This window comes from Chanodichthys erythropterus, chromosome 23 (genome assembly GCF_024489055.1).
Source record: "Chanodichthys erythropterus isolate Z2021 chromosome 23, ASM2448905v1, whole genome shotgun sequence".
Classification (NCBI taxonomy): Eukaryota; Metazoa; Chordata; class Actinopteri; order Cypriniformes; family Xenocyprididae; genus Chanodichthys; species Chanodichthys erythropterus.
This window is the reverse complement of record NC_090243.1, coordinates 20,864,205-20,880,287: the sequence shown is the minus strand read 5'-3', so window position 1 is coordinate 20,880,287 and position 16,083 is coordinate 20,864,205. Positions and strand designations below refer to the sequence as shown.

General features: G+C 31.7%; 1 protein-coding gene across 1 annotated transcript in view; it reads right to left on the bottom strand.

The window, feature by feature from the left end:
* The window catches only part of acvr2ba (activin A receptor type 2Ba), a 54,601-nt gene that overhangs the window by 17,571 nt on the left and 20,947 nt on the right, over window positions 1–16,083 (bottom strand). The window contains exon 2 of the mRNA XM_067378091.1: window positions 3,472–3,679. Within this exon, the coding sequence (XP_067234192.1) occupies window positions 3,472–3,679 (208 nt within the window). The remainder of the gene's footprint in view (window positions 1–3,471; window positions 3,680–16,083) is intronic.

The following is a 16,083-nucleotide window of genomic DNA, read 5'->3' as shown; positions in this document are numbered from 1 at the left end:
TACAGTTTCTCAATATTTTACAAATAAATAAATAATAAATAAATAAACAAGTCTACCAATAAAATTTGCGGTTTCTCAATATTTATCCATTAAATAATACATAGAATATTTTACAAATAAATAAATAAATCAGTATATTAATAAAATTAGCTGTTTCCCAATATTTATACATTAGCAAATTTTATTAATAAATACATAGATTTTTTTTTTTTTAAATATTCTACTTATTATCTAATGTATAAATATTGGGAAACAGCAAATTTTATTAATAAATACATAGATTTTTTTTTTTTTAAATATTCTACTTATTATCTGTTTCCCAATATTTATCCATTAAATAATAAGTAGAATATTTTAAAAATAAATAAAATGTATATATTTATTAATACATTTAGCTGTTTCTCAATATTTATCCATTAAAAAATAAGTAGAATATTTTAAATATTTTAAAATATAAAATATTTTAAAATGTATTTATTTATTTATAAAATATTCTACTTTATTATTTAATGGATAAATATTGAGAAACAGCAAATGTTATTAATAAATAGATATATTTTATTTTTATTATTATTATAAATGCATAAATACACACACAAAAAAAAAATTATATATATATATATATAAAAATCTAAAATAAAATAAATAAACATTATTAAATATATATAGAAATTGAATACATAATTCAGTTATTATAAATGCATAAATACACAAATAATCAAACAACTAATAAGTTACTAATTTGATATGTTTAAAAAATTATAAAAATAAAAAAAAACAATAAAATATTAAGTCTAAAAATAAACAAACTTCATTAAAATATATATAAATTGAATAAATAAATAATTAATAATTTATTGTTATTACTATAAATGCATAAATACCCAATCAAACAACAACTCAAATAAATCTAACATCTATGTTCATTAATTGGAAAAAGGCCATAATGACTGGTTTGGTTGAAATAATGACTTATTTTATATTCATTTATTTGATATCAGTCTAATGACAACATTTGGTGTTTCTCCATTTGCTCTGAAATAACAAAAACCCTCTCGTTTTACAGTGATATATCTCAAAATGTGTCAAGTGGAAAACAACTAGATTTTTAATTCACTTGTAATTAATAGCCATAATAACTGATTTTCTCTGAAATTATGTCTTAAGTTCTTTCAAGTTAAATAACTAAATAAATAAACAGACATTAATATCATATACTGTATAATTAATGGCCATAATGGTTTGGTTGAAATAATGAGCGATTTAATCTCTATAATTCTCTAAATCCTCATCAATATCCGCAGCGATCCGTCCTTCACGTTTAGGTGCTGTAAGTAGGTCAGCGGTGAACACAATTAATTCAGGACAAACGGAGAAAAGAAACATTAAATAATGAGTCTGAACTTGCTCACAAGGCGGAAACATCCAGATTTATCCCACAAAACAGCGACGCAGAATCTCTTCCGAGACCTCAGCGAGTTTCCTTAGAAATCACACGATGATGTAAGACGGCTGCAAAACTTCCTGCGACTCCGTAACCTAACCTAAACTAAAGCACAACCTTTCATTGCAGTGCATTGTGGGATAGGAAATATATTATATGATCTATTTCAATGGCGATATAAGACACAACCCTCGATCAATCACACTCAAGGTCAACACGGATTTATCCCCTTTCACAAACTCGCATCCAAAGACCTGAGCTGAACATCCGAACGGTTATTGTGTGTCATACATCCTCTGAAATGAAGACGATGAGCGGCTGCTGAAACCACATGAACTAGCTTCAGCTACTGCACTCTCTTCATCCTTCATGAACAGAATATGACATACAAAACCAACACAGGCAAAATAAGGACAGAATATAAACAAGGGAATTAATATATACTGCGAATATCATTAAGGACTTCTAATACTTTTTCCAAAATATATATTCGTTTCTAATCCTTGCAAACCACATATACATATTCATTTTTCATTTCAGGCACTTTTAAGAACTTTAACAAAACAAACCGATAACAATATTATTTATTATTATAATTAAATAACAAATAAAACAGAAATCATTATGAATTACTATTAAATACATCAAAAAAAATATAATAAATTCTATAAAATATAAACTTTATTATTATTATTACCATTATTATTATTAAATAAACAAACTATGAACCATAATATAAATATTATTAAATAAATTTGACAATATTAACTGTTAATAATAATAATAATAACATTATTATTATAAAATAAAATATTCCATTATATAATGATGAATGCATTTAAATTAACAATAATAACTATAATAATAATAATAATAATAATAATAATAATAATAATAATAATTTTATTATTATTATTATTATTATTATTATTATTATTATAAATAAAAATATGAACCATAATATAAATATTATTAAATAAATGTAACAATATTAACTGTTATTATTATTATTAAAAATTAAATATGAATATAAATGTAATAATAATAATAATAATAATAATAATACTTATTAAATAAAATAAAAATATTAATAAATTAATAAAATAAAAATATGAAGAATTTAATAATAATAATAATAATAATAATAATAATACTTATTAAATGTAATAAATGTAAATAAATAACATGATTATTATTATTATTAAATAAAATATTAACCACTGTATAAATATTATTAAATACATTTAACATTATTATTATTATTATTATTATTATTATTATTATTATTGTTGTTATTATTAATCAGTTATTATTAATATTAAATAAAATATTAGCCATTATATAATGATGAATACATTTAAATGACCTATTATTATTCTTTTTAAGAAATAAAATATGAACAAATATTATTAAATACATTTAACAATAATACCTATTCTTCTTCTTATTATTATTATTATTATTATTATTATTATTATTATTATTATTATTATTATTATTATTATTATTAAATACATTTAAATTAACAATACTAAATAATAATAATAATAATACTTATTAAATGTAAATAAATAACATTATTATTATTATTATTATTATTGTTATTATTACATAAAATATGAGCCATTATATAAATATTAAATACTTTTTAATTAAAAATAACTATTAATTTTATTCTTATTATCAAATAATAAATAAAATAGTAATCATTATATAAAAAGTATTAAATACATTTAAATTAACAATAATTATTATTGCTATTATTATTATTATTATATAGTCTTCAGAATCACTTTCAGAACTATTATTTTCCAGCTGATGAATGATGAATTGACAGCCAATCAGAGTCCATCAGACTTTAAAAAACTTGAGTATTTAAGCGAAAGACAATAAAACTGCAGCGTTTATAATAAACAGAAAGTTGGTGTAGTAGTTCAGTGGTTATAGTAATATTCTAGTTATCGTTCTTGGTGTGTCCAGTCCTTCATGGGTTAGTTCAGTGATGCGTGACGGGTCACATGACTGACCTGTCGTAGCAGTTGAAGTCGTCTAACCAGCAGCCCTTCTTGACCAGCTCGATGCTGCCGGAGTTGTTCCTCCAGGAGGCGTAGCAGTGCGAGCGCTTGTCCTTCTCTCCCTCACACCTCTCCACGCCGCTGCGGTTCGTCTTCTCGATCTCCCAGTTGATGTTGAAGTACAAGCATTCGCGCGTCTCCACCTCTCCATGGCTGGGTCCTGTTCACACACAAGAGACGGAGTTACACATCACGCTTCTGCTGTTTAACTACTTAAGAGAGTTAGGATGCTGTCTTAGAAGTGAGCTGCCTATGTAGACAGCAGCCGGAAACACGTGGAAATAAATAAAGCTGGAGGTTCAGGAGCTGCGGCCGCACCGTGACCGGCAGTGACCGGAGCATAACGATCGAGCGCCGTCTAACGGGATTGCATCATTCACATGAGCGAGAGTTTATCAGAGAGCAAAGCTCAAGGGCAGATGAGAGGACAGTGTGTTTGAGGTGAGCGACCTTTGAACTCAGCCCATACCGAAAGGAGGTTAGAAGAAGAGAAGAAGAGGGAAATTCACATGAGGATTGACATTATTTATATGAGTAATAAGAACATTTTATTACTATAATACAGCTGTAGTTAAAGTAAAAAAAAAAAATAATTTTATATATATATATATATATATATATATAGATAGTGTGTGTGTGTGTGTGTGTCTGTGTGTGTGTGTTACAAATTTTCCAGCTGTATTATATATAGCATATATAATAGCATGATTTATTGTCATTATTGTCATTATAAGCATATTTTATTACTATAATACAGCTGGAAAAAGTTAAAGCCTATTAATAAAAATAAATAAAATTATTAGTATATTTTTAAATGAGTAAAAATAAGTAAAATACTACTAGATGAAAAAAAAATATATATATATATATATAAAATTGTATTTATTTGTACTAAATTATATATATATATATATATATATATATATATATATATATATATATATATATTAGTAAAAATAGATAAAAATATATATATAAATTTACATTTTTATATATAGATATACTTATATATTTTAGTAAAAAAAATAAAAATAGAAAATATATCAAATTCAGTTTTTTCGATTATATATATATATATATATATATATATATATATATATATATATATATATATATATATATATATATGATTATATTATATATATATATATATATATATATATATTATATATATATATATATTATATATGATTATATAAAAAAATTATATCAAATATTATATTATATATAAATAAATAATATATAAATAAAACACACACACACACACAAAAAAAAATGTAAAAATGGTAAAAAATAAATTATATATAGACAATTATATTTAGTATTTTACATTTAATTTTTCATTTATAAATATAAAATGTATTGCCTGACTTACTTTACAAGATTCATTTCTAAATATGCTTCATTTTCTTTAACCAAAGTTTATTCAGACGCTTTTATCCAAAAATGTATTAAATTAAATTTTGTATTTATAAACACTTTATCATAAAAGCCTAAGCATAAACCATAACATAAAAGCTTAAGATGGACCAGAAATATAATTTAACTGTTTCTTTAGGAGACACTGATGTCCGACACTCAATGTAATAAATCAAAGGATCCCTCTTCATCTGGGATTTCCACCTCCGGCAGGATCAGCAGGATATAAAATAATGAGCTGATGATCATCGAGGTACAAAATCAAACCCTCAGTTTACATATTTCAAGCTGAAGCGATAACGCCTAACAAGGTCGCCCCGTCCTTGTGAACGAGTCCATCACAGGCCGGTCAGGGTCATGAAACGAGCACTTCATGGGAACGCCGGGCGATCTGATCCCAGATCAGCACAAAAGAACAGCGGGACGGGAGCCGTTTCCACTCGTGTTTACTATACAACACGAATTTGGCAACAGCGGCTGTGACAGATGTTCTGGCCAATCTGTGCATTGCGGTTGCTAAGCGACGGCGAATGTGGGAGTAGCGCCTTTCCTCGTCCCCGTAGACAAAACCCTTTTCAGTCAAACACACACACACACACACACACATATATGGCATACAGTGCTGGAAAAACGAGGGCAGAGGATGCCAGCGTCCCGTTTGTGTGGCTCAACTACTAAAGCGCACTCATCAGCATTCACAGGCTGAATTTACGGGCTGCCATGGGGACATTACGGCTAATGGCAACAGCAGATGTCAGCGACACAAAAGAAAGTACGTACTAAAACATGACTTCAGGAAGCAGGCCCTTTGAGACGCATGTTACCACATCAACATTATGTAGGCAATATAATTTTAGTGTAACTGGTGCTTTTTTGCTCTAATTTTATGAACATCCGCTGGCACAGATTCACTGGAAAACACTGAAGCCGTTGGGATGAGTTTACTGTCCCAATCCATGTTCCTGCTCTTACTGCAAAAGAGGAGGAAATAAATCTACTATAGTATAAGAGTAATATAGTATTTATTAATGTTCTGAATCAGCTTTTATATTTATATTTTAAGTTTATTTTATATTTTAAGTATTTATATTTTTTAGTTTACATTTAATATTTAGTATTGTTTAAATACTAATTATATTATTTAGTAATGTTTTGAATTATTTTAAATTTTATATTTTATGTTTATATTTTTTAGTTTTCTATACTTAATATTTAGTATTTAAATACTATTATATTATTTATTATTCTCAATTCAATTCTATTTTATATTTTACGTTTTTTTATCATTTTATTTAATATTTAGTATTATTTAAATACAATTATATTATTTAATGTTTTGAATTATTTCATATTAAGTTCCTTTTTTTGTTTTTTACATTTAATATTTAGTACTGTTTAAATACTATTATATTTAATAATGTTTTTAATTATTTTATGTTTTATATTTAAATTTTTTATATGTTTAATTGTATTTTATATTTAACATTTAGTGTTACTTAAATGCATTTATAATATTTATTAATGTTTTGAATCATTTTATTTTAAGTATTTATATTTTTTGTTTTTTACATTTAATATTTAGTATTGTTTAAATACTAATTATATTATTTATTAATGTTTAAAATGATTTCATATTTATTAATGTTTTGAATTATTTTATATTGTATATTTTAAGTTTATATTTTTTGTTTTTTAATATTTAGTATTATTTAAAAACTATTATATTATTTATTGATGTTTTGAATTATTTCATGTTTTATTTAATTTTTTAGTTTTTTTTAGTTTTTATATTAAACATTTAGTATTATTTAAATACTACTATATTATTTATTAATGTTTTGAATTTTATATTTTATTTTTTATATTTAACATTTAGTATTTAAATACTATTACATTATTACTTTTTTTTTTTTTTAAGTTTATATTTTACTTTTATATTCAATATTTAGTATTATTTAAATACTATTATATTTTGAATTAGTCTTTTTTATTTTACATTTTCATATTTTTGCATTCCTTTTGTGTAATACAATGCTAATTCATATAATACTATTTCTTAAACCAATCGCCTTTATTGTATTAACTCAAATTTTTAATTTCGATTTCATGTCATTTTAAGTTAAACCAGCAATTCTTTTTTTTTTTACAGAGTAGATTTTAGCAGCTCTAAACAAAATCATTTCAACCCCAAACACACATTTCTCCACCAGCAGCTTCATAAATAAATGAAACCGACAAAACAGAGACACGTTCACAAACCGCAGACGAACCTTTCGACTTCAGGAAGCAGGCCCTTTGAGACGCATGTTACCACATCAACATTAAGTAGGCAATATAATTTTAGTGTAACTGGTGCTTTTTTGCTCTAATTTTATGAACATCAGCTGGCACAGATTCACGGGAAAACACTGAAGCCGTTGGGATGAGCGAAATGACGCCCGCTTACTGTCCCAATCCATGTTCCTGCTCTTACTGCAAAAGATGAGGAAATAAAAACATGAAACATGTCTCGCTCCATATGTAACCAATCAAATATCAGCCAATAAGATGCTTGCATTTCTGAGTTAAACACAATAAAATGGATCACATTATACAAGTTAAATGGACTATTTACTTCCTTCAACCTTTTTTACAATAAAGTGCACAAATGAAACAATAATAATCACAACAGGAACATGAATTGTCTTCCTAATTTTCATCAACTGTAATAATCTGCTGAGTGGGTTTTTGATTCATGTTAACCAAAGGCTACTTATTCATATCCCACAATTCTGATTTGACGCACTTTACACTACTTGTTTTTTGTATTTAATATTTAGTATTGTTTACATACTATTATATTATTTATTAATGTTTTGAATTATTTTATATTTTAGGTTTTTTGTTTTTGTTTTTTTACATTTAATATTTAGTATTGTTTAAATACTATTATTTAATAATGTTTTGAATTATTTTATGTTTTATATATTTTTTTATAATTATTTGTATTTTATATTTAACATTTAGTATTATTTAAATACCATTATATTATTTATTCATGTTTTGAATAATTTTATATTTTAGGTTTTTTGTTTTTGTTTTTTTACATTTAATATTTAGTATTGTTTAAATACTATTATATTATTTAATAATGTTTTTAATTATTTTACGTTATTTTAAATTTTACAAATTTAAGTTTATATTTTAAGTTTTTTATATTTAATATTTAGTATTATTTAAAAAAACTATTATATTATTTATGATTTTTTTATTTTTATATTTTTTTAGTTTTTTTATTTAATAATTAGTATTATCTAAATATATTATTTATTAATGTTTTGAATTTTTATTGTATTTGTTATTTTATTGTATTTATTTTTATTGTATACAAATTGTATTTGTATTTTGTGTATTATTTTTTGTTTTGTTTTTTATATTTAAAATTTAGTATTTAAATACTATTACATTATTGTTTTGAATTATTTTTTATTTTATATTTATATTTTTTACTTTTATATTTAATATTTACTATTATTTAAATACTATTATATTTTGAATTAGTCTTATTTTAAGTTCATATTCTTTAATTTTTTTATATTTAATATTTATTATTATCTAAATACTATTATATTTTGAATAAGTCTTTTATTTTAAGTTTATTTTTACATTTTTTTTCATATTTAATATTTAGTAATATTTATATACTATTATAGTATTTGTTAATATTATTCCTTTTGTGTAATACAATACTAATTCATATAATGCTATTTCTTAAATCACTTCAAATCAACTTCAATAATTAATTGGTTCAGATAATATTTTGAGTTTGTTGATTAAACCAAATCGCCTTTATTGTATTAACTCAAATGTTTGATTTCGGTTTCATGTCATTTTAAGTTAAACCAACAATTCTTCACAGTGTAGATTTTAGCAGCTCTAAACGAAATCATTTCAACCGAGAACACATTCCTGCAGGGATGCGTTCAAAACGCTGCCTCACATTTTCCTTCTTTTAATTAAACAATGACAGTAACTGCTTCCTCATTAGCGTGTAATTGATGAGGTTTGTAAGAGGGCAGAGCAGCGAGACTGTCAACAAACACGATAGAAAGTCCAATTATCTGTGTTACGGCATCATTCCTACTGAATCCAGACATTTAGAGCCAAACAAACGCCACGCCTGCTGCAAAACATTGATTTTCTAGTCAAACTCATTTGTGTGGAAGCCGCAAAACATTTGCTGGTTTTGTACTTCAACTCGAACACGTCTTTGGAGTGAAGAGAGCTCTCTCGCGATCAAACGATCCCCGCGGCTCGAGAGCGTCGACAGAGAGGAGGTCTGGATCTGATTTAACGTGGCTGTCAGACACACTACTGTGAGCGCACACAAATCACCCGAAAAACCACCTCCACATTCCTGACGAGGCCTCGGATCGTAATTAAAACCAGACGAGGGAAACCACGAAACACAGTGAACAAATGAAGCTTCTGTGTGAACATAAACCACAGAAAACACACAATCTGTGCTGAAATGAGCCGTAATGCACATTAAATTCAGTTTCATAACAGCGTCGATGTAGCAATGAACCCTGAGCTGAGCCGAAGAAAGACACTCTTGTCTTCTGTTGAATTAGTTTCACAATTAATTGATTTCACATTAACTGTTATTTTCTTGTTTAGCTGCTTTGAAACAATCTGTATTGTATGAAGTGCTATAGAAATAATGACAAAAGAACACAAGAACTTCATACGAACTTTGAGGACAAAAGCAAAACGCTCACAATGATATTAAATACATCACACAATGCAATGTGTGGAAGCTTTTTTCTAATCACAGAATGAAAAATGAAAGTTAATTGCCCCTTTATCTCAAAATTCTGACTTTTTTCCTCACAAAGTCAGAATTGAGAGATATAAACTTGCGAGAAGTGTGAAAATTGCAAGTTTATAACTTTATTTCTTGCAATTCTGAGATTAAAACTCACAGTAAACTTGCAATTACTGTTTATACCGTTTACTCTGTGGCGGGAAAAGCTTCCATAGAAATGAGTGTTATTCTACAGTCAAAATGAGTTTTCAATAATACTTTGACTGCCTGCACTAAAAAATATTGGGTTGAAAATGGACAAAAACAGCGATTGTTGTTTTAACCCAGCGGTTGGGCTGTTTTAACAAGGTGATTGGGCTGTTTTAACCCAGCGAAGGGTTGTTTCAACCCAGTGATTGGGCTGTTTTAGCCCAGCGGTTGGGTTGTGGGTTGGGTTGTTTGGCAGCGGTTGGGCTGTTTTAACAAGGTGATTGGGCTGTTTTAACCCAGCGGTTGGGTTGTGGGTTGGGTTGTTTGGCAGCGGTTGTGCTATTTTAACCCAGCAGTTGGGTTGTTTGGCAGCGGTTGGGCTGTTTTAACAAGGTGATTGGGTTGTTTTAACCCAGCAATTGGGCTGTTTTTACCCAACAGTTGGGTTGTTTGGCAGCAGTTGGGCTATTTTAACTCAGCGGTTGGGTTGTGGGTTGGGTTGTTTGGCAGCGGTTGGGCTGTTTTAACAAGGTGATTGGGCTGTTTTAACCCAGCGGTTGGGTTGTGGGTTGGGTTGTTTGGCAGCGGTTGTGCTATTTTAACCCAGCAGTTGGGTTGTTTGGCAGCGGTTGGGCTGTTTTAACAAGGTGATTGGGTTGTTTTAACCCAGCAATTGGGCTGTTTTTACCCAACAGCTGGGTTGTTTGGCAGCAGTTGGGCTATTTTAACCCAGCGGTTGGGTTGTGGGTTGGGTTGTTTGGCAGCGGTTGGGCTGTTTTAACAAGGTGATTGGGTTGTTTTAACCCAGCAGTTGGGTTGTGGGTTGAGTTGTTTGGCAGCGATTGGGCTATTTTAACCCAGCGGTTGGGTTGTGGGTTGAGTTGTTTGGCAGCGGTTGGGCTGTTTTAACCCAGCGAAAGGGTTGTTTCAACCCAGCGATTGGGTTGTTTTAGCCCAGCGGTTGGGTTGTGGGTTGGGTTGTTTAGCAGCGGTTGGGTTGTTTTAACCCAGCAGTTGGGCTGTTTTTACCCAGCAGTTGGGCTGTTTTTACCCAGCGGTTGGGTTGTGGGTTGGGTTGTTTAGCAGCGATTGGGCTATTTTAACCCAGCGGTTGGGCTGTTTTAGCCCAGCAGTTGGGTTGTTTAGGCGCAGTTGGGCTGTTTTAACAAAGTGATTAAAACAGCCCAACATATAGTAATTTTTAATCGATAGTTGGGTTAAATAAAACCGCCCAGCACACTGGGCAAACATTTAACCCAACTGCTGGGTTAAAACAACCCAATTGCTGAGTTTGTCCATTTTCAACCCAACTTGGGTTGTTTTAAGCCCAACATTTTTAAGAGTGCAGAAAAAGTGAAACATTTTTTTAAATCTTTGTTGCCTGACTAGACTAAACAAACACCCATAATGCACTGGGCATGTTGCCATCCAAGGCCACACCGACCAATCCGCTATAGATACGCTTACCAGAGTCAAATACCGCCTTGTTTAGTAGGAAATACTACTTAGCAAACTTTTAATCATAATGGTGTCGACATGAATTATTCCCGAGTGCAAGAACTCAAAGTGAATGTTTAGCAGGAGTGAGTAACTTTTGGTTACCAGGGAAGAATTCAATACGGCAAAAATATGGAAAGAACGGCATGATGAGATGGTAAAACTCACCTATATAACAACAATCCAGTTAAAGAAGCAAAGAAGATAATCAGCAGAAATCAGATTTTCTGTCCATCCAAAAGCAATAAGCACTGATTATTTAACCTTGAAAACACATCCGAACCCACATTTGTGCCAGTGGAAATCTAGTTTACCTGCTGCTAACTGCCTCAAACCCAATTTGATCCCACTAATCTCTCAAAAACTTTGGCTAATCCTGTGATTAGTTCTCCCTTAAAGTGCTTACTGAATCAAGCTGGTACTTTTCAACGTGATGTTCTTCTGCCGGAGTGATATAAACCGGTGCGATATACGGTACATCAGTGGGCGAGAAGTCTGAAGATGAGACTAACTAACTTACTAACAGTGACGGGTTTATCGGGTTCATTGTGCTTCTGACTATCCTCTGCTCATTTCTACATCTAGACCGCTGCGTGTCCGTCTCCTACACAGAACCGAAACAAAGTCTGAAGATGTTCGTGCTCATTTTATGTATAGATTAGATGATTAACCTCAGGGTCACCGTAGAATGCAGTTAATTTCGAGTGCTGTAAGTAATTATAACTGAGGAATTCACATTGTGCTGAATTCATGTGCCATAAAAACATCTCTTATATGCTCACCAAGGCTGCATTTATTTGATCAAAAAGATCATAAAAATCTGAAATATTTTTACCATTTAGATTAACCGTTTTCCATGCGAATATATAGTAAAATGTAATGTATTCCTGATATCAAAGTTGAATTTTCAGCATCATTACTCTAATCTTCAGTGTCACATGATCCTTCCGAAATCATTCTAATATTAAAGTTCAAAAGAACAGCATTTGTTTGTAAATTTTGTATTATAAATGTATTTACTGTCAATTTTGATGCAAAAAAACATAATGACCCAAACAACATACTATAGAAATGTTGGTGATTTGTCAGCGTAACGCAAAAACGAAGAGACATTCGGTTCTCTGTTCCATTTCAATTAACTTACATGCAAGTCTTTGAATATCTCACCAGTATCTGAATCTTTAATCACTCCATCAGAATTAAAGATAATAAATTATTTTATGCGCAGACGCAAACTGTAGCCAAATACGTGTTTGATTTCCAAAAGAGGCCAAAAACCACTGATGTGTTAATACTTTAATGAACCCTGATATCTCAGTTTTCATAACTTCTGTGAGATAAATGTTCAAAGTGGATGATTTAATCCTCAAAAAGCGTTTCACTGAAGAATTGCAAGAAAGATTTCAAAACACAGTCTGATATATTTAGAAATGCCCAGCAGAAGCTGCATTTCACCTTCATCACTGTGTAACTGGATTATTCCCTCGTGAGGCAAACTTTGTTTACATTTTCAAACAAATTAGATAAAAATACACAAGAAGCACTTTATTTAAAAAAACAAGAGTTTGAAAACATTTTATTACTCCTCAGGGAAGAGAGGGAAAAACTCACATGCAGCAAAAAACAAGAGAGACTTCCAAAACGTAATGATCATCAACTCTAAACTCATTTTTAAGCCGCATTGCATGTGTTTTCTACAGCGGGAGGATGAAACCCAGCGCTGTGAAAACCTTATTTCTGAAAAATAAACTCCCACCGAGTGCTCAAAATAAAAGCTTGGCAGTATCATACACTACATGAGAAAAAACCAGACAGAAACAGGCAGGAACGTGGGATCATAAGACTGATCATAAATGAGCATCTCTGTGGGTTCAGAGAGGAAGTCAGCAGTCGGGAATCGCTGTGTATTCTGTATCATCTCGGTGTGAACAGCACAAATCCATTTTACAGTTCAGGGGAAGGTCAAAGGGGAGAAATTAGGCATTAAAAGACCCATCATTTTTCATTTGAGATAAGAGTTCACTGTACTAGAACTTGGGAAATTGTAAACCAACTCTCCTCGACATAAACTATTCAAAAGATTCGATATGGGATACTAGGAATCCCTTCAAAACTCCAATCCAGAAACTCCAAGAATAGACACACCTTCCCTTGGCTTATGAACAGATGACATCATCAAGCCCCTGCCAGCTCTGGTTCGAGTGTATTTGCTTATTTTAGCCTCAGCGTTGAGTCCCGGCCAACGGTGCCGCCCCTCCGGGCAGGACGGGTCCCGGCAGAGCTCTGGAGAGACGCTCGGCTGTTTTTGGCAGGCGGTTCACCTGAACTCCCATCCAAACACTCAAAGTTCAGCGCTTTTGTGCTTCTGTGCTGGACATGTAGGAACGCTAACAGCAATAACTCGGCTGACAGCAGAACAAAAATATCCCAATTAGTGACTCCAGTGTTTACTAATGCTGCTGAATCCAGAGGGGGGAAACAGAGAGGGGGAAAGACAGCAGATTCCAAGTATTCAAGCTCCTCACAGATTAAACATACATCTTCTGACACAAGTGTCATCTCATTTCTGTTTGATTTACCACAGTGAACAGAGACAACAATCATTATATGAGCAGCTAGTCAAAACCTCGTCTTCCTTCAGTGCCACAAATTCAAACTATAAAGACCATCAGAGGGATAGAAAGACAGACAGACAGAATGACTGACCGACAGACAGACAGAACGAAGAAATGACCGACAGAACAAACGTTGGAACGATAGAACAGACAGAACTACAGAATGACAGACAGACAGAACTAACAACCGACAGACAAAACAACAGAACGACATTCAGACAAAGTGATAGAACAACAGACAGAATGACCGATAGACAGACAGAACGAATGAACAAAAGGAATGACAGACAGAACAAATGAACGACCGACAGACAGATCTACCAACAGACAGAACGATGGAAGGACAGACAGAGCAAAGGAACGAACGAACAGACAGACAGAATTAAGGAACGAACGAACAAATAACAGACAGAACAAACGAACGAACGAACAACAAAACGAAGGAACATACGAACAACAGACAGACAGAACGATGGATGGACAAACAGAGCAAAGGAACGAACGAACAGACAGACAGACAGAATTAAGGAACGAATGAACAAATAACAGACAGAACAAACGAACGAACGAACGACAGACAGAACAATGGATAGACAGACAGACAGAGCAAAGGAACGAACGAACAACAGACAGACAGAACGAACAGACAGACAGACAGAATTAAGGAACGAACGAACGACAGACAGACAGAACAAACGAACGAACGAACGACAGACAGACCTACAGAACAACAGACAGAACAAATGAACGAACAACAGACAGACAGAACAATGGATAGACAGACAGACAGAGCAAAGGAAAGAACGAATAACAGACAGACAGAACGAACAACAGACAGACAGACCTACAGAACGACAGACAGAACAAACGAATGACCAAACAACCGACAGACAGAACGTCAGAAGATAAAGCGATAGAACGACAGACAGACAGAATGACCGACAGACAGAGAATGACCAATAGACAGAACGAATGAACAAAGGAATGACAGACAGAACAAATGAACGACCAACAGACAGAACGATGGAAGGACAGACAGAATGAACGAACGAACGACAAAACAAAGGAACATACGAACAACAGACAGACAGAACGATGGATGGACAGAGAGAGCGAAGGAACGAACGAACAACAGACAGAACAAATGAACAAAGGAATGACCGACAGACAGAACAAGCAAATGAACAACCGACAGACAGATCGACCAGCAGACAGAACGATGGAAGGACAGACAGTCAGAACGAAGGAATGACAAAACAAAGTAATGTACGAACAACAGACAGACAGAACAATGGATGGACAGACAGACAGAGCAAAGGAACGAACGAACAACAGACAGACAGAACAAACAACAGACAGAACGAACAAACAAACGACAGACAGACAGACCTACAGAACAACAGACAGAACAAACAAATGACCAAACAACCGACAGACAGAACTACAGAACGTCAGAAGACAAAGCGATAGAACGACAGACAGACAGAATGACCGACAGACAGAGAATGAAAGACAGAAAGAACGAAGGAACGACAAAACAAAGTAATGTACGAACAACAGACAGACAGAACAATGGATGGACAGACAGACAGAGCAAAGGAACGAACGAACAACAGACAGACAGAACAAACAACAGACAGAACGAACAAACAAACGACAGACCTACAGAACGACAGACAGAACAAACGAATGACCAAACAACCGACAGACAGAACTACAGAACGTCAGAAGACAAAGCGATAGAACGACAGACAGACAGAATGACCGACAGACAGAGAATGACAGACAGAAAGAACGAATGAACAAGAAATGGAACGACAGACAGACAGAACGAACTAACGAAGGAACGAACGACAAACAGAACAACAGAAAAAGCGATAGAATGACAGACAGACAGAATGACAACCAGAACGAATGAAGGAACAACGAACGGACTGACAGACAGACAGAACGATGGAACGGCACAGAGAAAAAACGAACAAGGGAATGACCAACAGACAGACAGAATGAACGAACGAACAAACGACCAACAGACAG